At 38.1% G+C, this 25,185-nt stretch overlaps 2 protein-coding genes and 1 non-coding gene across 5 annotated transcripts; 1 reads left to right on the forward strand and 2 right to left on the reverse strand.

The window, feature by feature from the left end:
* Nucleotides 1-125: 125 nt before the first annotated feature.
* LOC111327459 (26S proteasome regulatory subunit 4) lies at nucleotides 126-10,270 on the reverse strand. Its single transcript, XM_022931653.2, has 13 exons — nucleotides 10,177-10,270; nucleotides 9,603-9,656; nucleotides 9,068-9,164; nucleotides 8,499-8,623; nucleotides 6,355-6,540; nucleotides 5,247-5,375; nucleotides 4,801-4,897; nucleotides 4,324-4,412; nucleotides 2,759-2,859; nucleotides 2,500-2,596; nucleotides 1,948-2,002; nucleotides 682-836; nucleotides 126-352 (listed from the first exon to the last, which is right to left on the reverse strand). Exons 1-13 carry the CDS (start codon nucleotides 10,177-10,179, stop codon nucleotides 218-220), a joined length of 1,323 nt encoding a protein of 440 aa, XP_022787388.2. The 5' UTR covers nucleotides 10,180-10,270; the 3' UTR covers nucleotides 126-217.
* A 1,245-nt stretch (nucleotides 10,271-11,515) lies between these two features.
* Nucleotides 11,516-23,247, reverse strand: LOC111327460 (uncharacterized). 3 transcript variants are annotated; one of them, XR_016002603.1, is made up of 8 exons: nucleotides 22,910-23,247; nucleotides 20,386-20,469; nucleotides 17,848-17,912; nucleotides 17,129-17,155; nucleotides 16,588-16,779; nucleotides 15,473-15,529; nucleotides 13,482-13,596; nucleotides 11,516-12,380 (listed from the first exon to the last, which is right to left on the reverse strand). XR_016002603.1 is itself a non-coding variant. In XM_022931656.2 (7 exons), the coding sequence occupies exons 1-7, from the start codon at nucleotides 23,183-23,185 to the stop codon at nucleotides 14,604-14,606; spliced, it is 708 nt and encodes a 235-aa protein (XP_022787391.2). In that variant the 5' UTR covers nucleotides 23,186-23,247; the 3' UTR covers nucleotides 14,198-14,603. The 3 variants fall into 3 exon arrangements, 2 of the variants coding, with proteins under 2 accessions (XP_022787391.2, XP_088619729.1); XM_022931656.2 differs by lacking the exons at nucleotides 11,516-12,380; nucleotides 13,482-13,596 and adding an exon at nucleotides 14,198-14,610; XM_088763603.1 differs by lacking the exons at nucleotides 11,516-12,380; nucleotides 13,482-13,596 and having other exon boundaries at nucleotides 14,198-15,529.
* A 94-nt stretch (nucleotides 23,248-23,341) lies between these two features.
* On the forward strand, nucleotides 23,342-25,078 carry LOC111327474 (cyclic GMP-AMP synthase-like receptor; the record flags this gene model as incomplete). Its single annotated transcript, XR_016002604.1, has 1 exon — nucleotides 23,342-25,078. It is a non-coding gene; the product is annotated as a cyclic GMP-AMP synthase-like receptor (transcript).
* Nucleotides 25,079-25,185: the final 107 nt, after the last annotated feature.

Consider the following 25,185-nt stretch of genomic DNA (forward strand, 5'->3'; position numbering starts at 1 on the left):
TTCTCGCCTACAGTCCGTCTAGAGGGCGACTAGCAGTCACCCTCCCCGCTCCGTCCAAAAAAAAAAAAAAAAAGACATCCTCTATCTCGGGATTCCAATCTCCACCCAAAGTTTAGTCATCTGAGCACGTTACAAGAAAAGTTTTAATTGATAACGATTTTAATATTTTTTACACAAAGAATTCTGACCAGGTTACCAGAAAAGGCAACATCTAGAATCAGAGGTATAGCCCCTCTGGCGTGCCTTCGTTCTTCCTGTACAATACGTTTTCTTTGGATTTTCTGAAATCCTCGTTGGTCACCTTCATTCTCCTTTCTCTTAAAGCCATCAGACCTGCCTCTGTGCAAATGGCCTACGTGATATACACAATTCATAAGTTAGTTCTGTCTAAATATTGATACTAGCAGCATGCATGTGAATTGAAATGGTCACACAACTTAAAGAACTGATCTTCCAGTCAAAGTTTAAGCCAGACTTAGCCGAGGCTGGGTTTGTGGTCTCTGAATGTCAGCTAACTTCGTTTCCAGGATCTTGTTTTAACAGGGAGAGGCAAGGCCATGGGACACAAGTTGAGTGTCAGCTGTTGGAATTTACCGCCGCCAATACGTTTTCCAATTTTGACCAGGGGGAATTCATTGTGATGAACTAACTTCATGCATGAAACCGATATTGACTTCTTACCTTGATATCAGCCCCTGAGAGGTCATCCTTGGCCATCACATACTCCTCCAGATTGACATCTTCTGATAATGTCATGCGACCAGTATGAATTGTGAATATGCGACGTTTTGTTTTCTCGTCAGGAAGAGGAAACTCGATCTTGCGATCAATACGACCTATGAAGAGTCACCAGAAAAAAAACTTAACAATAAAAATCCAAACAAATGAAAACTCTGCACGTTCTTGGGCAGCACTTGGAAAATAGCTAAACATAGGTAAATGAGATAAAGACAAAGCTGAAGGGAGTTATGCTTTAAAATGATCAATGCGGAGGACTCGTATTTTCTAAGTTTACCAAACTACAATCTTTGCCTCTTCAGGCTGCTGTATTTTCTTCAGCTTCAATGACTCATAAGGGAGTGCTGGCCACTCAACCATAGCACTTCCGCTTTGCCCAGCAAGTCTTGATATGGGTTGGAGCGCACAAAAAAGGGAGAGGATATATATATATATATATATATATATTTTTTTTTTTCAGCTTTTACAAGTAAAGTGGGTTTTCGTATAGGTAATCACATGATTTTGAGTGCAATTTGGAATAAATAAGCACGAGTAAGTTTTTTCAAAGACTAACAAAATTGCATGAGCCCGTAGGGCGAGTGCAATTTGTGGTCTTTGAAAATATTTACAAGTGCTTATTTATTCCAAATTGCACAAGAAAATCATGTGATTATCTATTAATAATATACATGAAAAAATACGAGGTAGCTTCTCATAACTACGCAGAAGAAAAGCGCGCGCATCACGTGCAAAAATAATTTATTCAAACCCTGCAAGTGACATTGACATTGACCAATCATTCTGACCAATCAGAATGTCTGGTTTGTTTCTTTCTTTGCACTGAATTAACTCTTCCGCACTGAATTAACTGAAAACTGCATTCATCTTAACCAATCAGAACTGAGAAATTTTTTCATGTGTATTATTAATCAAGAAATAAATAACTATATGACCCATATGGCCCCGTGCAAATTTCCAGTGTAAAATGTTCATTATAAATCCCCATACGAGGGCTGTACATAAGCAAAGCAATGCAAAACTGTAAAGTTCTGCATGTTGAGAGGAAAAAAAAAAACAAATGATAAAATGCTCATGGACTAGGTTATGTGAGGCCACATGGGAAATGTTTGGGCCCTTCCTCATTACCTCAAGCCATAGATGTTCTCGTCTGACCCTTGAGCATAGCAATAATATTCTCAGTGTTTAAACAAAGAGTAATGTATTTACCTGGTCTGATAAGGGCAGGATCTAAAGTTTCAATTCTGTTTGTGGCCATAATAACCTGAAAACAAAAGGGACCAACTTTCAATGATACAAAACAAAGATTCTAAGTAATTATGAAAACTGCCATTCTAAAAATTTTGAAATCATCCTTCATGTTTTCTAATTGAGACCACCCCAATTTTGTGACTCCTGATGCACACCATGGCATAGCTATGGGGTCACCTTATTTATCTGTTAAGAGATTGCTTTCCATAATTTATGCTGAAATGTTTCAAGAGTATACTCCAATACAGATCACCTTCTGGCTATGATAGAACAAACTTTCTTTTGCATATCATAAAATTCTTGTGATGTTAGTTTGGTATTAGTTCAATTAATCTGTATTTGATATTTTTCCTTTATCTCATCACTTGCCTGCTTGAAATTGTATCATTTTGACTTAATTTGTAAGGAGTCTCAGGAGAATTTATTTCTTGGTCTGGATTGAATAAGCAGGTTACAAATTCTACTTGAAAATCTAAACAGTCATGTTTGAACACCAGCCACAAAGATTACCTTTACATCTCCCTTGGAGTCAAATCCATCCAACTGGTTAAGAAGCTCCAACATTGTACGTTGAATTTCTCGTTCTCCTCCAGAATTAGACTCGTATCTAAGGAAATAGATAGGATGGTGAGAGTTGACACAAAATACTTAAAAAACATGAAGTAAACAAAACACAGGAAAGGGTTTGTGTTTGTGGGATGTGATAAATGCTATGCTACTGTATGAGATAGTTGATGAGCTGTATTTACATTACATCTTAGTTACACACCTTTTGGTTCCGACAGCATCAATCTCGTCGATGAAAACAATTGATGGGGCATGTTCCTCTGCAACTCGAAACATTTCTCTGACCAACTTAGGACCATCACCCTAAAACAGAAAAAATAATGTAAAGAAAGAGCTAGGAAGCTATGGAAGACAATGAGTTAACATGGAGAGTATGAATTTAAATCATATTCTATTTTGTCATCAGAAGCTCTACTGATGGGGCTGTGCACCACTTGCTGGCCATCTCATTTGGTTACCAACAAGAAAATTTTTGTGACAAGTACCTTGCAGGCAGCTAGGTTCAGAATGTTGAAAGCATCTTAAGTGAGGACCAAGGATGACAGATGGTTCATTTTAAGCTTTGTCATCAAGGAAAGAAAGATTTCATTACATGACAAATGAGCTTAAAACTTGACATTTTTCTTATTCTACTTCCCACACATATTACTTTACTACAATTTTCAGTGGATGGAAGTTTAGCAACTGTTGTTGTCTTGCCAATTAGCCCTGTTTCTAGCAATTAGTTTTGTTTGACCTCTTTTGGTGGAATCTCATGTTTGACATTTTGATGATGCATGGCTGTTGAGATTTCACTACCTTTGAAAACAAGGAAGGTTGCCTCTGACAATACCATAATTTCAAGGTTGAAACCCTGTAACTAAACTCTTACCAAGCCTCACTCTCAGGGGGGGGGGGGGGTACTTTAGGATTTTCTGGGTGGGGATGTGCTGCTAGGACCCTGGAACCCTTAACCTATACTAGAGCTAGTTCAGCTGAATTTTGCTACAGTAACCCTATACTAGAGTAAACTCCCTAAACTCCCCCTATCCTAGAGTAGCTGTTTTCCAGCTAAAAAAAAGAAGCTAAGTTACAAAAAAGCTAGTCCACCTTCCTTCTTGTATAGTCTCGAAGATTAGTCCTAAATGGGTCCTAATTTTGGACGGGTTTTGGACACGGTTTTTCGATTTTCAACCCCGTATTCAACTTGGTCACGTTGCAAGTTACATGCTGAGCTCTGGGGTTGAGCTATGCCAAGCACACATGTACGCCATTATAAGTAACAATAAATTGTTTAATTTTAACCAGTATTAAAACCACCAACTTCCGTCTGAATCCTGATTTTTGACAGTTAATAATATCCAGTACTGTTTTATGATAGCTATCTATTGACACTTTCTTTGCTTTTACTCCCGGGGCTGAGTTGCGTAAATTTCAACTTGTCAATTTGATTTTTTTTCTATGTTTGAGTGGCAATTCCCGGTTTCCCTAGTCTAGATAAAATCTTCAACCAACTGATCAGTTTCCTGAAAAATGATACCCTATTCTAGACCCAAATGCTCTGATTTATATACCATATCCTAGAGTAAACTGCTTGAAAAACCATACCCTTCACAGTGGCACATACCTATCTAGCCCATATATGGCAACACCCCCCCCCTCCCCCCGGCCTCACTCAACTGATAATCATAGTACATATCAAACTCAATTCTCTTTAATCATCTTTAGATCATGTAACGAAAAAAGAGGTAGTCTTCAAGAAGGGAAATATGAAATTTTTTCCTTTACCAGATATTTTTGAATGAGCTCTGATCCAACAACTCGAAGAAAGGTTGCTGCAGTTTGATTGGCTACAGCTTTTGCAAGCAAGGTTTTTCCTACAATAATGAGAAAAACAAAGATTCAGTGAGTAAAAAAAAAATGTGATGAAGTAAGAACAATGGCTGTACATGAACATTTCAAACTTGTATATTTATCAATATTGATCTTCTGCAAGACAGCATTTTGAAATTTACAGTTTGCTTTCTCAGTTTCCCGAAAAAGGAAGCTGTGATGCATTTAGAGAAAATTTTAAGCTTATTTTATGGTTAACAAAACTACAAACCATATGGTTCATGTTGTGGGAACCACACTGGGGAATTACTTCTTAACATTCATTCTGGCCCACATCATGAACCACATCTGTCTATCTCAGCATAATAACTTTCCTGCCTCGGAAACTAAAGCTACCCTTACATTAACATTTACTTGTATCCTGTAACTCACCTGTACCAGGTGGGCCATACAATATTACACCCTTAGGTGGTTTAATCCCCATTTCCTCATACAGCTCTGGGTGAGTCAATGGAAGTTCCACGGATTCCTTAGAAAACATGACATAACAAGTTCATTATGAGAACACTGTTCCTTTTAATGCTGTGACTACACTGTTTCTGTTAAATGGCAGTCCAATTTCAAACCAGTCCAAAACAAGTAAACTGCTTTGCAACATTCATTTTACACTGCAAGCACAAGTGGCCTTGAAAACAACATTGCACCACTTTTAACCTTTCACCTTTAAGACCATAGGTTGACAATATAACAAACTCTTGCAAGAATATACATACAGGAGTGATCTCTTGTGAAAATAAAAAGCCAGGGCCCACTCACATTATAGAGATCTACACTTTTGTAACCGAAATTAGCAAGAGAGTAAGATATAAATGAGTAACCTTGATTTCCTGTATCTGTTGATCCAGTCCACCAATGTCAGCATATGACTCTTGTGGAGCTTTCTCAAGTTTCATCACAGTCACCATGGGATCTGCATCATCAGACAGCACACCAACAACAGCATGCACCTGAGAAAAAATGACATTTCCATATCTCTCACGTCACAACTGCAATCTTTCACGACAATTTAAAGCATAACAACAGACAAATGAAGTGCTCTGGGCAGAGGTTAGAGATATTATTTTGGTCAATTTGCTAGCTGCTTCTCCAAGTTAACAACCTTTAAGGTGATACCTTAGTATTGTACTGTGCATCCTGTTCTGTTCATACAAATCACGCAATCGGCCAAAAAAGCATGTGCATTCCAAGAGCACAATATTTTTTTTTCAATCAATGGATAAGGTAAAGAGTCTTTAAGGTAAAGTCTTTAGCTCTAAAACAAGAATGGTGAGCTACATTTTTTGGTGTAGAATTAGGTGTACAAATTAAAAAGAAATTCATAGAAGGGAAAAAGAGATTTAGCTAAAAGTATGCACTAAGCCTGTTACTCAAGGATGCAAATTATAACTTCAGAAGCAAAGACTCAGGGAATTTTTTCCCAAATTATACATCAAAATGTTCCATATTGCTCCAGACATTCTACCCAGAAAGTTTTTTTTCCAAGTGTTACTTAAAAAACCCTTGCTTTTACGTACTGCAAAATGTATCGTGAACTGATGAAATGCCGTGCATGATTAGCACAAAATACAGGCGTTATACTTTTTTATTGTATTTTTGAAGCAGACATTGATAGGAACTGAATTCTTTTTCTGTGGAATCACCTTGAGGCATACAACTTTCAAGATTCTTCTTTACTTGGCAACAGCCACTTGATTTTTTTCACAATATATACACTCCCCTCACAAACATGAAAATTGAATAGTTTTTACATTTTTCTTGAAAATTTCAATTCATTGTGATGCTCAATGAAATTTTGTCACATGCAACAGGTGATATCACAGTTAAAACTCGCTTATCTTGATACACAAAAAAATAGCCTTGCAATGATATAAGAGTGCTTTCAATTGGTCACAATACCTAAAGGACTTAGATTGCTAAAATAATTACCTTATGATTCAACAATACAGTACAGCCAGGTTCCAGCATGTCTTTATCGACAAATGACAAGATGCTAACATAATGCTCTGAACCAACAGAAGTGGATACAATAGCATGGTTGTCATCAATGATCTCCTCTAAAGTGCCAACTGACATGGGAGTGCCCCGTAATTCGTCAACCCTTGACCTCTCTTCCTATAATTACATGTATGGTATGAATGACATTTCAACAGTTTTTCCTCTTTTGATAGATAAATTAACTGAAGAAATACACTGTATAATTAGGCTGATACAGAAATGCAAGTTGATGGTTGAGAGATGCACTGTACAAAGCGACATGTCATGGAGAAAATAAAACAGAGAACTATTTGAAAATCTGTCTCTTTGATCAATTGTCTGTGCAATCAGTGACCAGAATTCACTCAATGATTATAGTAAAATCCTGATAACTCAAACCCTAGCCAACTCAAACCAAAATTGATTTGCCCTGGATTTCTGTCGTACATTTATTGCAATTTTACCTTTGGTAACTTGAACCCTTAAAGACTCAAGCCTCCCTCTAACTCAAAGAAAGATTTTTTCCCCTTTACCCCATTTGTTATATATTTTTTCCCTCAGTAACTCGAATTACATCCATAAGAACATGACAAAAAAAAAAAACAGTGTACTGCAGTCCAAAACATTTAGGTTACATAGTGATTTCTTCAGTAATATACTGTTCCATTTTCACTCAACTTCGCTTTCATTAAAATGTACACTGTATGGATAGAAAAAAACATTAAACACCCTGTTTCCCTCCTTTCTGCTCCTTTTGTTTTGAACTCCTGATAACTCGACATCCTGATAACCTGCACATTTTTCTATTTCCCTTGAAGGTTTGAGTTCTAGGGATTTGACTGTATGTTACAGAGACATATTCACAAAGCATTTCAATATCATGTCGGGCAAATTATCACTGCAACTTGCTCCTTAACCATTTGATCCCTAAGAGTAACAAACATCTAATTTCTCCTAATTAATTATAATACTGTATCCCTTACTAAAAAAGGACATGAGAATAAAGGAAACAATCATCAACTAAAGAGGCTCTTGATTGTTTGACAAATCCCTCTTGTTGGCTCCAAATGAATAGAGAACAATATGAAGAATACGTACTCTGATGTTAGGATATAAAGGGTCAACATGTTGCTGTAACATGTACTCTAAGCAAGGGAGGGATTGTACATGTACTCTAAGCAAGGGAGGGAATGTACATATACTCTAAGCAAGGGAGGGAATGTACATGTACTCTAAGCAAGGGAGAGAAGGGAGAGATTGTACATGTACTCTAAGCAAGGGAGGGATTGTACATGTACTCTGAGCAAGGGAGAGATTGTACATGTACTCTGAGCAAGGGAGGGATTGTACATGTACTCTAAGCAAGGGAGGGATTGTACATGTACTCTAAGCAAGGGAGGGAATGTACATGTACTCTGAGCAAGGGAGAGATTGTACATGTACTCTAAGCAAGGGAGGGATTGTACATATACTCTAAGCAAGGAAGGGAATGTACATGTACTCTAGGCAAGGGAGGGATTGTACATGTATTCTAAGCAAGGGAGGGATTGTACATGTACTCTAAGCAAGGGAGGGATTGTACATGTACTCTAAGCAAGGGAGGGATTGTACATATACTCTGAGCAAGGGAGGGATTGTACATGTACTCTAAGCAAGGGAGGGATTGTACATGTACTCTAAGCAAGGGAGGGATTGTACATGTACTCTAAGCAAGGGAGGGATTGTACATGTATTCTAAGCAAGGGAGGGATTGTACATGTACTCTAGGCAAGGGAGGGATTGTACATGTACTCTAGGCAAGGGAGGGATTGTACATGTACTCTAAGCAAGGGAGGGATTGTACATGTACTCTAAGCAAGGGAGGGATTGTACATGTACTCTAAGCAAGGGAGGGATTGTACATGTACTCTAAGCAATGGACATGTACTACAACAAGGAGGGATTTGTTGCTAACATCTGTTGCTAAACAATGTTACATGTATAAAGCATGTCCAAGCACCATCATGTGGCCTGGGGTCTACAGTGTTACTGACTAGTAGCAAGGCAACATGGAGTCTAGAAGTTGAATTCAGAATTAAGTTTACAGAAGACTGTACCTCATTTTTCTCCTCCTGGGGTTTGAGCCTCTCTTGATTCTGGATGAACTCTTCTTCGAGAAGCAGATAATCTTTTATTCTTTCCAACTTTAACAACTTCAACCTGCAGTTTCTGTGTGGAGTAACTAAAAAAAAAAAACAACATCAAAGAATGTGTTTGTGAAAGCCTTCCCATGATCTCTCTGTAAATTTTTTTTATTAATTCAAGAATGACAAAATTAATATTCAACAGAATTTGATATGTTGTGGAAATCAATGAAACTTAACAATTCCTAATTCAAGGAAAGCAAAGTCCTTTTAATGGAGAAATAATTTTTAAATACTCTATCTGGTCTGCACTAAACCCAATACAAAATGTAATAGGGTAACAGTTTACTCAGGCAACAAGTAGATTTAACACATGTAGTGACTAATTACTGCCAAAAATTACTTGGAGAAAGGATTGTTCTACCCATTCGGAAATTTCTTTTCTCTGTCAAGCTTCAAATAAGGGGGAATACTAGGTACTTTAATTAACAAATTCAGACCAAGTTGATACAGGAAACAAAAGTAGCAAGGATTTTCAATACCTTGAGGCAATTTGTTGGCTGCATCAGGTCCTTTGGTTTTCTTCTGTTTCTTTCCTACTCTGGTAGGAATTGGTGGTTCATACTTTTTTCTTTTGTCCTAGAAAAAGTCCAGTAAATGTAAAAATATAGCAAATGATCACAAGCCTTCTGGTTGGTGTATCTTATCAAAAAAATGGTGGAGCAAGCCCAACAAGATGCCTGCCTCTTATGAACACTAGGAAAAACTGCTGATTCACAATAAATTCTCATAATCTTCCCCATAATTACACTTGCATGGATTGGTGCTCTACCCAATAGAGGGAATTACTTAACACAGCTTTGTTGAACATATTTTGCAGAAAGAAGTGCTCTTAGCTGGCTCTTTCACTTCTGTCTATAGATAACACTTGCCTCTGAGGCTGAAATCTTAATTGATTCAGTTTAGTAATGATAATGAAAAACAACAATTGGATTGGATTTAGGACAAAAACGAGCTACAGTGGTAAAGAACTGTGTTTAAAGATAAGTCTTGATATCGTTTCTATTAGTTCCACACCTTGTCTCCCTTTTTGTCTCCTCCAGCTCCCCCACTGCCAGACTGATTTTGACCCTGTCGTAACAAATTACGTTTTCAGTTAAATGAAATCAAATGCATTGAGAATACAAGGACATAATTATTTTTTCACAATTAAAAATGTGAAGTAGTGCTCCACTAAACACTTTTTGACAAGATACAACTGGGCTTATGTGAAATAAATCGTTCAGGTTAACGAAAACAATCTTTGCTAATTTTGCTTCAACAACTCAGAAGTCCACGTTAAAACTCCAATGATGGCAAATAACAAAGCAATATTACTTGTGAATTACTTTATGGCTTACACCTAAGAATTTATTGGACATTTATTTTTCAAAAATAGAATACAACACTTTGGTTTTGACAGAAAACGTGTTAACGAAATAAATGTTTTAGTGGTGTTTGCGGGAGAATCTGGTAAGGTTAAGGGTAAATCGAATGAAATAAAACCAAAAAGTGAGGAAAAGGAACTTGCTACACTATTCTTCTAAAGTAAGTACCAAAATATTTCATAATTCATGATGAAAAGAAACGAATACAACTGAAAAGTACTCACCATTTTGCCTCTGAGGATTCGATAGACCTCGCAGGCTCATGTCAGTCAACATGTCATGCGCAATCCGGTGCTGACTCATCTTCATACCCAGTGCTCCTCCTCTTCTCGTGCTCTTCTTGCGTTTCTACTCGACCCGCTAAGTCTCGACCTGCACAACTACGTACAGTGGAACCTCGAAGTGCCAAGAGACTAGGGAAATTGGTTCGTTATATCGAGGGTTCGTTATATCGAGGGTTCGTTATATCGAAGTTCTGTGGCAAACATTTTACTGTAACTTTAGCTGGGCTGAAACTGAATTATCGTTCGTTATACTGAGGACTTCTTTATCTAGAGGTTCTACTGTAACACTTTTTTAATCACAAATTTGAATGATGTAAACGTTTCGACACAAGTTCCTCACACAGGAAACGCTCTAAAGACGAATTTTTTTGATAAAGCTTAGGGAAAACTGCAGACAAGGAGAGTTATACATGTGCTGAGCTTTCAGATCTAAAATCAAAATTCACACTTACCCTGGGTTATCTTATCCTAACCTTGAACAATCCGACCCCGGCCAGATGTGACCCCAAAAGTTTCTGAAAAAATATTGAAGCCATTCTTATTCGATTCAAGAGATGTATAAATAAGTGTGCGGGGGCAAATTTCTTTCAAGGGATCAACACGCAATGCCCTTCCCAATTTTCGAGGCTAAAACTACGTGGATGGAATAATTTCCTGCGTTGCTGTATGGAAAGGAATAAGTTACCTCTCTTCTACCTGTAGTTTTATTTCCATTGGTGATATTGGCGTTTTGTAGTAACAGAACACGCAGTTTGCGACCTTACGATTTGCTCGTTACAGGCCCCGGATCAAATGGTCCCCGTTCGACCTACCGGACTCTGATCATGCTGTAGACACTTCCTTTCACAGCATCTCTCTTTCTCTCTCTTACGGAAAGTAAACCGGGATTATAGCAAACTGTCTAGCGGCCGGAATAAAGCGAAACGCTCAGGAATAATCCGCGAGGGACTGATATCCAATCCAGGGAGGTTAGCTATACAAAAAGCGCCTTACACTGAAAGAGGATAGGCTAAGGTATAATGGTCCACTGAGCAAAGGTAGGTAATGATCAATAAGATTGGCAAGACCAGCACGCTGGATCCTGTCTCCTTTCTTTACGCCCGTCTGACTCATTTTCAATAAAGTGGTTCACACCATTGGTAACAGAGGCCTTTCTGAAAAACTTCAGAGGCTAAACAAGCGCACGGCCTTTCAAAGTTTTGGATCACCATCATTGTTAGGAATTGGCCGGCATTGCTCCTTTCTCCCTTTACCAGGCAAAAGAAAAACATCACGACAATAGGATTGCTACAATTGTTTTATTTAGTCCAACCACTACTGATACAAAAAGAGAAAAGAGAATGAAGATTGTAACTCGCTCCTCGACTAACGATTACAAAGCTTACCCTGTTCCAGGGGTTCAGTAACTGAATGGGGCACGTACCAAAATGAGCACGATAGCAGCCCAGAGTGAAAAAGGGGAGAGCATTCCGGGAAAGGTCACACCCTGACGTAAGCCTGATCTTCTTCCAAGTGTTACCAAGAGTCTAACCAAGACAAAGAAAGGCTACATCTCAATCAAAAAGGATCTGGGTACGTGGTCATCCCAGAACACCAAATTTTTTTTCACTCTGCGCCTCTACAGTACCCGTTTAACTGAATCAGTGAGGTCCGAAAAGACTACCGTCTCTCATTTATCTCAAAAGCATGGGCGAGGGGAAAAAAGCACTAGTCGAGCTGGAACTATTTTCACATACTTTTGTTTTCTTTTTGTTGGCGGCATTAAATTATTTGTCCACTTCGACTTACTTCAAAGTGGGGGTTGCTTGTAGTCTAGTGGATAAAGATCGGCGGAAAATAAACCAACATAAAACGCAAAAAAAGACTGGGGGCGAGGATCGCGCAATGGTGAGAGGACTCGCCTCTCACCGTTCTATACCCGGGTTCGACTTCCGGGTTCGATTCCCAGGTTCGTTCCCTGGAGTTACATGTGGTTTGAGTTTATTGTTGATTGTCGCCATTGCCACCTCGTGGAGAGTAGCTGGAAGTCCACCAATAAATTCCCATTAAAGACTTTGAGAACGAGAGGGAAAATGCTATAAGAGAAAACGTTTCTTCCACATATCTTCTTCCTGGTAAGGACGGAGCGATGGTCTATCACACATCTGAAAACGGCAAAAGGTGTGTCTTACAATGGTTTTACCACTACTCAGGATTACGATGGTTTTACCACTACTCAGGATTACAATGGTTTTACCATTACTCAGGATGTGGGGATTCAACAAAAACCACCACTCGACAGCCACAATATCACAGCGAAAATCGTACAGTATTGGCCGTGTTAGATTACTGTCACCCACCCTTACATATTTGCACCATACTAATCTACGTTTCTGAGATGTTAGGTATGGTAAAATAAAGTACAAGTAGTCCCAACTCTGCTACGATTGATATTAAAGCACTGAATATTAACCCTTCCACTCGTAATACCTTACCTTATTTAGAATTCTTCTTACTGTCTGCCATAGAATTCTCACGATGAGAAATTTGGAGAATTATTTTCTATTGAATCAATTGAGAATCCACCAACTGATACTTTTCTTTATTCTCATCATTTGTCTGCTTGATATTGTATTGATATTGTAAGGAGAAATTCTGTCTTGGTCACTCATGGGAGTTAAAGAGTTGAAACAACCCTTACACTGTTGTTCATGCACAACTTCCGTATACAAAAAAAAAATTGCGTGGTCACGATTTAGGAAAAATCAATAAGTGTCTCTTTCCCTTGCCTTTTTCCTTCACCTTTTAACTCTCAAGATCTCATTTGTGGTTCTCTTTACTATCTGCCATACAATTTAGTTTTAGTTTAAGTTAGTTCTGGGCATTTTGTATTGGATCAACTTATAATCGCCTTATTGATAGTTTCTTTACTCAAATCACTTGTCTGCTTGATATTGCTTCGGGATTATTACGAGAAATTCTGTCTTGGTCATTCATGGAGTTTATTTGTTAAGTTCATATAAGAAACACGAGTTTTCACTAGATCATAGGCCATTTCCAAATTACGTTTGGCTTCTTTTTCAAAACGAGGCCTGGTGCTCGAGCATTCGTACGAAAGCGAGTTTAATTTAAACTTGAATGAAAACCTATCATCGTATCAAAGGATGAGCACCAGGATTCGCTTTGAAAAAGAGGCCAATTGGCTATTTACAGAGCATAATATTAAGTCACATGTCTTCCTACCTAAAAACTCATAAAAGTGTTACCTCTGAGAGTGAAGCCAGTATCAATGTTTAGATATCAATTCCAACATTGCAATAGGGGAGATGACTGGACAGCAATGAATTTCTTAGTCTGTCAATCGTGCTTCAAAGAGACTGTCTGAAATGAAAGTGAGGAAAAATTTCATTACCACCACTACGACTACTATAAAGCTGGGGCTATATCAAAAGAAGAAAAGATCTGTTAGAGGAATCCTGAGAAAAATTGATCATCTTTGTCACTGTTTGTCCTGAGAACACCTTGGATGGATGTTTTCATTGCGAATCATGGTTCACGGGAAACACAACAGATTGATTCCGTGCGACAAGACGATTACTCACGATTTCGCTGCCGATAATGACATGACGGTGCCTCGCCGCCAAGAACGCCCCCGATTTCTGACACGACGATCATTGGAATGCCTCACCCGACTAACATCCACCGCTGGAAAACGCTTCAGAGAATGTTCACGATTTCTGAAACGATGATAACGGCATGTGCCACAAAAGTGTTATCCACCGCGGGAAAACGCTGGGAAGAACCTCGCGATTCTGAAACGATGATCACTCACATTCCACAACCAACTGATATCTAGCACGGGAAAATGCTGTAGAATAATTCTATAGATATGAGACAACGAACAGGAGATAGGGAACCCGGCAAAGACGATGATCTACGAGGTCTCCATCCAATTTCTTAGAGATTTAGAACAAAAGAATACTCTCGTGTCAATGAAGTTTAATATTAGTTACAGGTAGGTTTGAATGTTGTTCTACAATTTGCTTCCGTCAATATTGTCTCTTAATAAGAAATGGTACATGTAACTAACAAAGGTTGTATTTACCAAACATTACAATAGATTTACGTAAAAAAAAACCCTTAAAACACGACGGAAATTCCAGAAAAACCAATCTCGTACCAGTGACACTTTAACAGTTTTCAGCGGGCAATTTACAGTATCTTAAGAAAATTATTTAAAAAAATTGCAGTATAAGGGAATTTTAAAAAAAGTAACAGTCAATCCGCACGATCCTCTCCGAGATGTTTTCCAAGACATACAGGTTCTGCAAAACCGACCGCACAACGAAAGTTTATTGCTCCGTCAGCCGCTCAGGAATTCCAGACACTTAATACCTGAGAAAGAAAAGAAACCTATGGAAAATCTGCAAACGGAGCATAGAATCTGCTAAACTCATAGCCATGATAGCTTTGTAGGCATGTGAACAAGAAAAGATTCCCCAATTAAACTGGTCGAAATTCGGTGACATAGTAACTTTTTTCCAGTCCTGACAAACTTGAGTAAAGGACAATTAAAATGTCAACACTTCTTTGTGGCAAATTCTTTCAAATAAAGTCAAATATAAAAAAAAATTGGATGGACCTTTGTACGTGCAGACAAAAACCTCAGTGACGAAAACAAAATGCCGATATTGATGCCCCTTGCCTATGGTTGACAAAACTCCTGGCTGAGTTCACAAATAAATGTCCATTTACTAACAAGCAGAATTCCAAAGAACTTAAATGTACGAGTAGTAGTGGCCAGAAAAACCAAATGCTAGCAGGTAACAATTTCAACAAATATTGAGGATCACAAGCAAAATTTGTGCCTATTACTGGCAGGTCTCTATTGCTTTACTGCACATGCAGTTTCAAACAAAGTCAGAGAAACTCTTTCTTTAGAAGGAAAAATGTTTCTTCCATGTCCTGAAGCCTTAATGCATATAAGAATCTGACTGGAAGATATTTCAAAAAGTACATTTGGACTCTCCCCATTAGAGGGCTTTTCTGAGCCGGTGGTTACATATTTTAATGTTGCGTAGCCACTCACAATCCAACAGACTAATGAAGCTAGAGCGATTTAGCCAAAACATTTGCACCAAAAAACAATACATGTCAAGCCAGATTCTTCTACAAATTTCCCTCATCGATCCTTTGCAGGTAAAGCTTGCCGCAAGAGAATCAACATAGAAAAGTTAAATAAAAACAGCATTTGTACCTGCGAGTTCCATACCCATCGCGAGGTGTTGGGTAACCTTCATAAGCTCCAGTATATCTGTGAAAAAATTTATTCTGAAAGTCACAAAGTTGTTAGAATGAAAATCCTCCTTGTTGCACTGCAGCTTTTTAAAAGGCTTAATAATGACCCCTTGAAATTGTGAGGTCATATAATCAGCACTGCGCAAAATGGGGATAGGTAAAGCTGGACTTATCCAAGCTTCCATTACATGAAGTAACTAAGTCTGTTACTACTCTCCTCTGGATGGGATGCCAGTCCATTAAAAGGTTATCCCTGGCATTTCACCAGGTTTCCTCACAATATGCCAGTACCCAGTTATATTCCAGGGTAAAGAGAGGCTATCCTGATATTTCACCAGGCTTCCTGACAATATGCCAGTACCCAGTTATATTCCAGGGTGAAGAGAGGCTATCCCTGATATTTCACCAGGCTTCCTGACAATATGCCAGTACCCAGTTATATTCCAGGGTGAAGAGAGGCTATCCCTGGCATTTCACCAGGCTTCCTGACAATATGCCAGTACCCAGTTATATTCCAGGGTGAAAAGAGGCTATCCCTGGCATTTCACCAAGCTTCCTGACAATATGCCAGTACCCAGTTATATTCCAGGGTGAAGAGAGGCTATACCTGGCATTTCACCAAGCTTCCTGACAATATGCCAGTACCTAGTTATATTCCAGGGTGAATAGAGGCACTGTGAGAGTAAAGAGTTTTTCCCAAGAACACAATATGGTGATACAGTGACCAGGCCAGGTCTCAAACGTGGACCTCTTGACCTTGAGTCCAGTGCATCAACCATTAAACCACCACATCTTCCACAAACAAACAATTATTCCAACAATTTTAACTACGTTCAGTTGTAAAAACCAAAGGTTCAAAGGTTATGGTCATGACAAACTACGAAGACAACTGTTAAGATGAAATTCAGAGCAAATTCCTCTAATCTGATTGGTCAGTTTTGAGTAAACCACCCTGGAAACAATTGTTGCACTGTATGGGATGAACACTCTCAAGGCTTGTCTGTTGCTGTGAAAATCAAAGGCTAAGGGTCAGGAATATTTTGGTTGATCAAAACACTTAGGATTTTACAATACCTTGGAGGGGACCTTTGAGGGCTGCGGCCTCTATAATAATTATTGTAACCACCATAATAATCTCTACTGGGGGGAGGGCGTCGATCCATATAGGGGTCATAATATCGCGGTGGGGGACGGTCATAAGGTCCTCTTCTGGGAGGCCCATAATCGTATCCACGATAGTCGTATCTGTCCCGACGATCATCATACCTACATGTATTTAAGAGAATATCGACAAATATCAAAACCAACAGAGTATCATTGGCAAGAATTAAAAATGACATGAGTCAATTCAAAATCTACAAGAATTTTGCTTGTCAAACTCTGACAAAAAGTGCACATGAGATACCACACTGTTTGTACTAAGGAATAAATAATGTTTTACTAGTATTAAACTGAAAATTTCAAAACAAAGTCTTTCAATTACAACACTATGTTTTAGCATAACTAAGAAAATGATTCTTGTAACTTGATATTGAAGTGATCTGCTCATGCTGATGGTAAAAATAATTTGTACACAAAATTGTTAGTATCTCTAAATTATAACTTGGAAATATACCTTCGCCTCTTTGGACAATCTCTCGCCCTGTGGATCAAAAATTAAGAAGAAAATCCCAATTAATGAATCTTACGACCACCTATACAAAAATGCAAACAAACCAAAATAATACTTGAACAGCTGTGCACATGGTCTACTCTTATGGACATCCCAGAAGTTTCAACCTTAAACATTACCAAAAGAAGCTGGGACATTTATGAAAACCACTGCCACTACTGCAGAATTAAGGGCATTTCATTTTGTCCCAAGTCAACTTTACTTTCTTCAACAAACTGAACACAAATATCGATTTTTTTTTTCAATGATTCTCTTGGACTGCCTCAATTAGCATAGGTACCTGCAGTACCAAGTGATTTTGACCCAGTAAGACACCAATAAAATCTTAGTTATTACTTGAACTGAAGTAAGTGTGTACTACTAATCAAAATAAAATGGAAATACAAAGAGAGTAAAGCAACATAGATGTATGTTATATTTCACCCTAACAGTGGTATTCATATTCTCCATACTGTTCTCTATACACTTCTCTTGGTGCTGACAAGGAGAATTTATTTAACAATCAAAGCTTTTAGTGTTGTTGATCATTATTTTGATTGATTTTCATGATCAACGATACAGCAGTATTACTGTAAGGAGAAATTAGATGCTGGTCACTGTCAGGGTTTAAAAAGTACATGTATCTGTTGTAACAAGACTTGACTGTAATCATCCACACTCACCAATGTCCATGTTTACCACACTGAAAGCACTCATCCTCAGATGGCTTCCCTTTACTTTTTGCATACTAAAAATAAAACACTTCTCACTCGCATGAGCAATACTAGGAAAAACATGTATGATCAAGCAACTGTTGGAGTATACTGTCTTACAAAAACATGTTTAGGTAAAGAATGAGCTGCCATGTTGGCCGGCAATACTTATCAAAGTGATTCAAAAACATTGTAAAAGTAAAGGTTTTTGAAAATGTTTTAAATATAGAATGCAATGGTTGCATCTTCAAATTATTTCATTTGCAGAATGGTTCTAAAAGCTGTAGTTTTGGTGAACAATTCACCTGGTCTAGTGTATAGAGTAGAAGCAAAAGTTTGGCTCTGCCATCTTGATTGTTTACTTTAATGAGAGCTCATCCTACAGTGCTGTCATTAGTAGCCAGCAGCTGGTGATTATCGCCAGCTACTTCACTCACGAAATAACATCAAAAGTTTAGATACTGAGCAAGTCTGACCAGAATAGTCATTTCCTTGGTAGAATTATGAAAGGTAAAGTACTGTATTTATTCATCTATAAGCCGAACTCTACCTTAAGCTGAGACCCTAAATTTCGGTCTGTTTTAATTGGGAAGGTTCTTAAAACGTGTATATTGAAAATACTTGGCTATAAGCCAAGACCATATTCAGAGAATTCCATTCTCGAACAAACGGAAATGACTGCAAAAGTTTCGAAACAGAAAAGTGTTTCAATGCAGTATTGCCGTCAAAAACAATTCCGAGATAACCGGAGAGTACGTCATCGAAGAGTCTATGGTCCGCTGCTAGAGGAAAGATCAAGAGAACCTCTTTAATAGAGAGCTCAAGATGTCAGCAAAATGCACAACAATGGGATGCTACACTTCGAAATATCTGTGGCTGAATGAGAGATTACTTGACTGGTTTACAGAGCAGAGAAGCCAAGGTAAGTTTTCTTTTTATGTGATCGCAAATTTCAACACCGTAATATGCGACAAGTTTGTTTACCAATCGTGGGAATGGGAAATTCTGATTGGTCAGTTTTGAAATTATCAGAACACTTTTGCAAGATCTATGACTTGTTCAAAACCTGCAGAATCTCTAACACTCTAGACAGCATGGAAGATGAAGCAATCTACTCAGAAGAAACAGTAGAACCAGCGGATGAGGAGGAAATGGACGACGAATTTGACGCTGATACTGAGGACAAACAGTAAGCTGTATTTACTACGTGCCGAAAACAATAAACCGTGTTTATAATTTATTTATGTGGTGGCTTCCTTTAGAAGCCACCACATAAATAAACTCAATGACCAACTTCACATTGTTTTGTTATTTATTTCTGGGTGCAATATCTTGGCTTATAGACGATTATATCTATGTTTCCTGTTTCGGAAAAATTATGTTAGGAAAAACACTCGGCTATAAGCCAAAAACCCTCCTCTAGCTCAAATTTTCGAGATTTTGGTAAAGTTTTGTGAAGAAATCACTCAGCTTATAGATATATACGGTATATTGCAATTTCTCAATCATTTTATTAGGTAGTTTTCACTGGGATTCCCTCATTTGTCCTCAAATGTCAGAGCACTAAATAAAAATCTCTCTCCTTTATACTTCATGCTACAAATTCAATAAAATTTGGTCAAACTGTTACACCAGGCAACAAACTCGAGTTTATTCATAGCATTTGTAGACAGAAACTTCTCTTATTTCTTTTTTCTCCAAATACGATTACAAGGATAAGAGAGACTGCCTTAAAATGTCTCCAGGAAAAGGCTTAAAATGGTATTTAAGCTTGTGCAACTCTGCAGGCACAGGAAGAGCTTTCTGCAAATTTAGATTTAATAAATGTTTTGTTCTCGATTGTGATTGTCTTTCTGGTGGGAGACACCTCTTGAAAATGCTGGAAATGGCATTTGCTTGACTATCGATTTCATAATTTTCTTAGGGGGTGGAGTGGGGGGGGGAGCCTACTATTTTTATCAGCCACCTCAACTGACTAGTCATTATAGTACTGTTCTTTTCAAGAAGTGAGACTTACTAGAATTTCTCTGAGGAAAGGCAATTTTTGGTAATGTCAAAATGTTTAACTCATTTTGCTTCCGAGGGCTTTGCCCCCTGGACCCCTAACAGGGCTCTCCCCCTGTACCCCGCTGGTGACCTGGGTGGCCCCCAAACCCCTCACCTGTGAGGGGGCCTCTGGCCCCCTTAACTGTCTACTTTCAAAATATCTCCACCTACTTCAGATCTTATTGACAGCCCTGAATCCTAAACAATAAGTGCATTGAACCCACAAGAGGAGGACTGATTTTTCCATAGTGAAGATCAAATCTTATTTAACAAGTAATTCACAAAGGAAATGCATTTTCTGTTGATCAGATCCTTGTTACATTTTTTCTTTGTCTGTTAGGAAGTCAGTCCCCAATTTTTTTACAAAATATATTCAGTTTTCTTTAAGTTTTCAATCTCAATCACTTCATTTCTAGTGCTTTAAACTTAATTCTGTATATAAAGAATGCACAATGGTCTTACTTGCACTTGTATGTGAGTTCCTGAAAATTCTGAATCATCTAATTTATCAACAGCCTCTTTTGCACCTTTTTCACCGACCATGTGCTGAAAACAGAAATAAAAAACAAAATTCAGAATTGGATACATTATGAACAGTTCATGGTTTGAAACCGGGAGTAACATTTTATTAAAAACCAAAGTGATTTGAGAGAAAGAGAATTTAAATAAGGTATTTATCAGCCAGAGGTTATGACTGAAATTTCTGCTTATAAATGCTGCCCAGCCAGCAAAACAAATTATATTTTGAAAGTACGAAACAGTGCTAAGGATGTACTAGGCAACTCAAAATTTATTTATCTATTTATAAAAAATATAGAGGGAGCCCAGCTTGCCATAGCGGTTTTCAGTGAGGCCCTCAATTGTGGCCTCAGTTGAGGCAAATTGAGGCCAACTGAGGCCCTCAATTGTGGCCAATTGTGACCCTCATTGAGGCCCTCAAAACCCCACAGATAGGATACCACTTGAGTGGGCCAAATGGGAGAATAGTGCCTGCTCTTTGAACCAAACAGATTCCAGGTTTTGTGGAATACTGCTGGTTCACACATCAAGAAAAGAATTTTATTTTCTATTTTCTCATCACTACTCTGCTTGATATGGGATTGACACTGTGAGGAGAAATTCTTGCTTGATCACACATGGGAGTTTAAAGGGAAAGACTTGTTAGCTGAGGAAAGATTTTGACACCTTAAAAACACACTCAATTCTGCATATGAATTTGATATATTTAAGGTGGCTGAATACAGTTTTTGCACACACTTTTGCTGATGCAATTCAGCACGTGCACAGGGATTGCAAAAAACAAACATGCCGTCAATAGAGCAGTAATTTTATTTACTTAACATGTACCCGCACTATCTGTGCTATTTTTCTCTATAGTTGGTGCAGTGTATTGAAGGCTTTAATCTTTTATAACAAAGATATGTAGGAAAAGTTAACGGTACAAAGAACCCAGCAATTCTCAGCTTTTTTGTCGTTACAGAAAGAACCCAGTTAAATGCAGCGCATGCGTAGTAAGTCAAAAATTGCCATTGAATGGAAAATTGCTTTCTCGGAAATATGCCTATTTCTTGAGAACCAATCATTAGAATTTTATGAAATTTGGCACGAAAATACTCTAGGAAATAAGTAAATGGAGTATTGAAAAAAATTGATTTTAAACAAAGGAAATTCTAGAAAATCAAGTGAACCTTGAACAAGGGATAATTAAAGATCTCTCTGTTAAATTGTCAGCAAAATGGTGTTAACTTGTGAGTATTGTTAGAAGCTCGGTACATGCAAATTATAAAGAAAATCTAATGACTAGATTTTCTACAAAGAAACAAAACTGATTTTAATTGCCTGTTTACATCTATTCATGTCACCCTGGCAACAGCACATACGTCAGCTTAACTATCAACAAAACAAAGTTTGTCTTAACTTACTTGCTGCCAGTTTTGACGACAGAGAGGGTTTCAGAGAAAATGGTGAAAGAAGGTATCAAAAGTTGTGTTCAGCCACCTTAAATGCACCTAGCAATGTCTTGCCCTAACCAGGGGAGTGCAGGCATCTACGGGCTATTGGAAAAAAAAACATCCAGAGAGAGGGGATGTGTTTACTTATTTGACATAGGGGTCCCCCAAGGGTTGGGTTTTATTGATACTTGACCGGGATAGACTGTGTTGGAAACCTTTCAAGATGGCGGACGAGGTGAAAAATGTATCCGAAAACATGGTTAAAAAGGTAAGAAATTAAACCTTGGCTGTCATTCTTTCACAACTTTTTCAGCTTTGATAAAGTATTATTGACATGTACACACCACCATGGTGGGGATTATTAACAAGAATTTTTGAAAATTGTCAATAGCCCCTGGGTATGCCTGCACTCTCCCAGTTGGGACAAGACATTGATAGGTGCATAAGTTCACACAGCAACCAGGTGGACAATAAGTCCTGGTTTGATGCTACTCTTGTTTAAAGATTTAATGCATGTAACCTACTATCAACAGGTCTTTGGTACAGCTATGGGTTCACCTGTCTCTGCTGTCATTGCCAATATAGTAATGGAAGACGTAGTACAAAGGGCTTTAGCCACTTCGTTAGTTTAACTGTTATTCTAGAAATGATATGTTGATGATGTCATTTCAGCCATATCCAAAAATGAAACAGAAGGCCCCTATTACATTTGAATTTAGTGGAGCCGATCAAATCACCCCTGATGAAGGAACTAGTAGGCAGGAGTGTTGAAACGTTGGGTCGATGAATTGTAATTTCGGTTATATTCATTAGATCTTTAAACCAGATTAGCATCAAACCATGTCTGTGTACGAGTTTGATTACATAGAAGTGGTGTAAGAGCCAACCAATTTTAAGTGAAAACGAAGGACTTGCTATTATATGACTTTACACCACCAATATTAAATACAGTATGGCCAACTTTCAATACCACTAATACAGATATAGTCCAACGTCACGCGCAAATATTTACCGATCCTTAACTTCAAACTTACCACAAATGCAAAATTCTTTACTATATCGCATTGTGAAACCTTTCCGTATTTTTCAAACAGTTCCTGTAGAGAGGCTCTTCTGCATCGGTCTGGAAGATTTCCAACATACAACTTCACTTCTTTATCGTCTTCGTTACCGTCTTTTTCGGTGGTTTGGGTGTCACTGTTGTCTTGTTTGGGTTCCGCAGTCGTAGCTTCGTTATCTTCTGTCTTCTCATCTTTCTGTTCATCAATGACCGCCGTAGTGTCGTTGTTTGTGCTTTCTTCACTGGCCATATCTTCAGAACGTGTGCTAGGTGAGGAACGACAATGGTAGACAACATGTGATAAACCAAGCCGTCCCGTCAGACGCTGCGATAAGTAAATGCTCGGGAAAGACTGGCACTGACAAGTTTATTTGTTTGTACCAGTAATACGAATGAGTTTCCGTGAGAGAGGAGTTTCCATGAGAATGTTTGTTATTTGGACAAAAAATACGCTAAACTACCCGATAACACAGGGATTCAAGATATCCAAAAGGCCATAGAGGAAACAGTTTCCCTGCTGCTTTTACATGTGGCCTCTAATGATCAAAGGTTCGAATGCAAACTTGAGCCGTCTGGTAGTTTTTACGAGGGGACAAAAATCAGACAAGCCGATGAGTTTGATTTTATGGTGTGCCTTTCCAAATTTTCGGGAAAATGTGACGTAGTTTATAGGGACAGAAACAAGCGGCACATCTTTTTGCGCATGCCAACACTCGACGAGGATGAAATGCGTGATTCATGGTCAGAATTTTGCAGTGAAGTAAACAATGCTGTCGATCCTTTGGACCCTACAACTGATGGCAACACCTGTCTTTGTTTGGACGGCAGTATGCTGAAGCAGAAGTTTTATTCATTGCTAAGAGAGGCATTCAAATCGATATCCTGGCCTTCAAATATAAAGTTGCTTTCTTCCACTGGTCTTACCTTTGATCGGTTGAAATTAAGAGGAGCCATGCAGGCTGCTGCCTCAGAACAAGTAGATCTCTTGAGGAAAGATCAACTTAAGGTGTCTGTAGATTTATCTTTGGCTGTAGAATGTAAAGGATGGCCTTTGTTGTCTGGAATGTTTGACAGTGTAATTGATGAAGGTCATCCGGCCTTTCCGATCAAGAATGAAATCAAGAACTCTGGCTTCCATGCAGTTTCAAAGCTCGGACCTATTTGGCGAATTTCCTGGTCCAGAGCAGAGGCAACTATGCTTAAATACATTTTCAGTGAAAATGGAAAAGCTGCTGTAGTTTATCGTGTGGCAAAACTGATTAATGAAACTCACTTTGTAGAAGCTTGTGAACACACAACTGTCTCAGTTGGTATAAATGTGTGTGACACTTATACTCTGAAGCATTTACTCATGTGCTACTTGATATCAAATTCCTCATGTTGTGGAAAAGACTGTGGTGAAATGCTTTTGGATCTTCTTAATCTTTTACTGGATGGTCTGAGTAGTGGAAACTGTCCTTTTTTTTTTTTCCCCTGCTGGTGCTAGTAGCATAAAAAGTGGACCAGTACTTCAGTGTAAAGCAATGGCGTTGAAACAGTGTATAAACAATCTGCTCAGTATGCAAGCAGCGGATATCTCGCAAGTGTCAGTGATAAGCAACAATTTTTTTAGAGATATAATACCTGTGGTATTACCCCGTCCCCCAAGAAAGATCAGGAGTTATAAAATAACCAAGATACCATAAATGTAAAATGATAATGATTAAGGCATTCAAAATTTCCGTGCATGCAAATTGATTTTGGTTCTGCTTTTTTACACTTTCATTCACTAACTCCAGGTACTCCAACCTATAGTGTTGATTCTTCAATAGATAATAAAAAATGTAGTCTGGCTATATATATTTAGAATTTTTACTGTATATCAGCTTTCAAGTTCTGTTGCCTTTTTTAAACATAAACTTCCAATGAGAAGTTAAAAACAGAAGACTTCAAATCTGATAGGGGAAGATGTCTGTAGAATCAATTCATCTTTATATTCAGCTGAGTTCAGGGAGTAAAACCCATGGATATCAATATACTTGTTACTTGCTGTTGCCATGTATCCTGCTTCATCCTTGCATACTTTGAGGAAGAACATGGTGAAACTAAGGAGTGAGAAATATATACTTAAAGTGCACTTCTTTGATTAAAACAACTTATTTTGTTTGATGTTTACTGTTTAATCACAGTTCGTAACCATACATAACTGATACAAATGATACTAAATACTCAAAAAAAATAAATAAATAAATAAACAAACAAAAATACAAA

The sequence above is a fragment of the Stylophora pistillata genome, chromosome 6 (genome assembly GCF_964205215.1).
Source record: "Stylophora pistillata chromosome 6, jaStyPist1.2, whole genome shotgun sequence".
NCBI classification, from domain to species: domain Eukaryota; kingdom Metazoa; phylum Cnidaria; class Anthozoa; order Scleractinia; family Pocilloporidae; genus Stylophora; species Stylophora pistillata.

Coding starts and splice junctions, on each gene's coding strand:
- LOC111327460 (XM_088763603.1), bottom strand. CDS start 23,185: ATGGCCAGTGAAGAAAGCACAAACAACGACACTACGGCGGTCATTGAT. Junction 17,913..20,385: donor GAACTCACATACAAGTGCAA/GTAAGACCATTG, acceptor TTTTATTTTTAG/TATGCAAAAAGTAAAGGGAA. Junction 15,530..16,587: donor CCTCAAAGGTCCCCTCCAAG/GTATTGTAAAAT, acceptor ATTTTTTCACAG/ATATACTGGAGCTTATGAAG.
- LOC111327459 (XM_022931653.2), bottom strand. Junction 2,860..4,323: donor AGCTCATTCAAAAATATCTG/GTAAAGGAAAAA, acceptor TTTCTGTTTTAG/GGTGATGGTCCTAAGTTGGT. Junction 353..681: donor TCTCAGGGGCTGATATCAAG/GTAAGAAGTCAA, acceptor TATATCACGTAG/GCCATTTGCACAGAGGCAGG.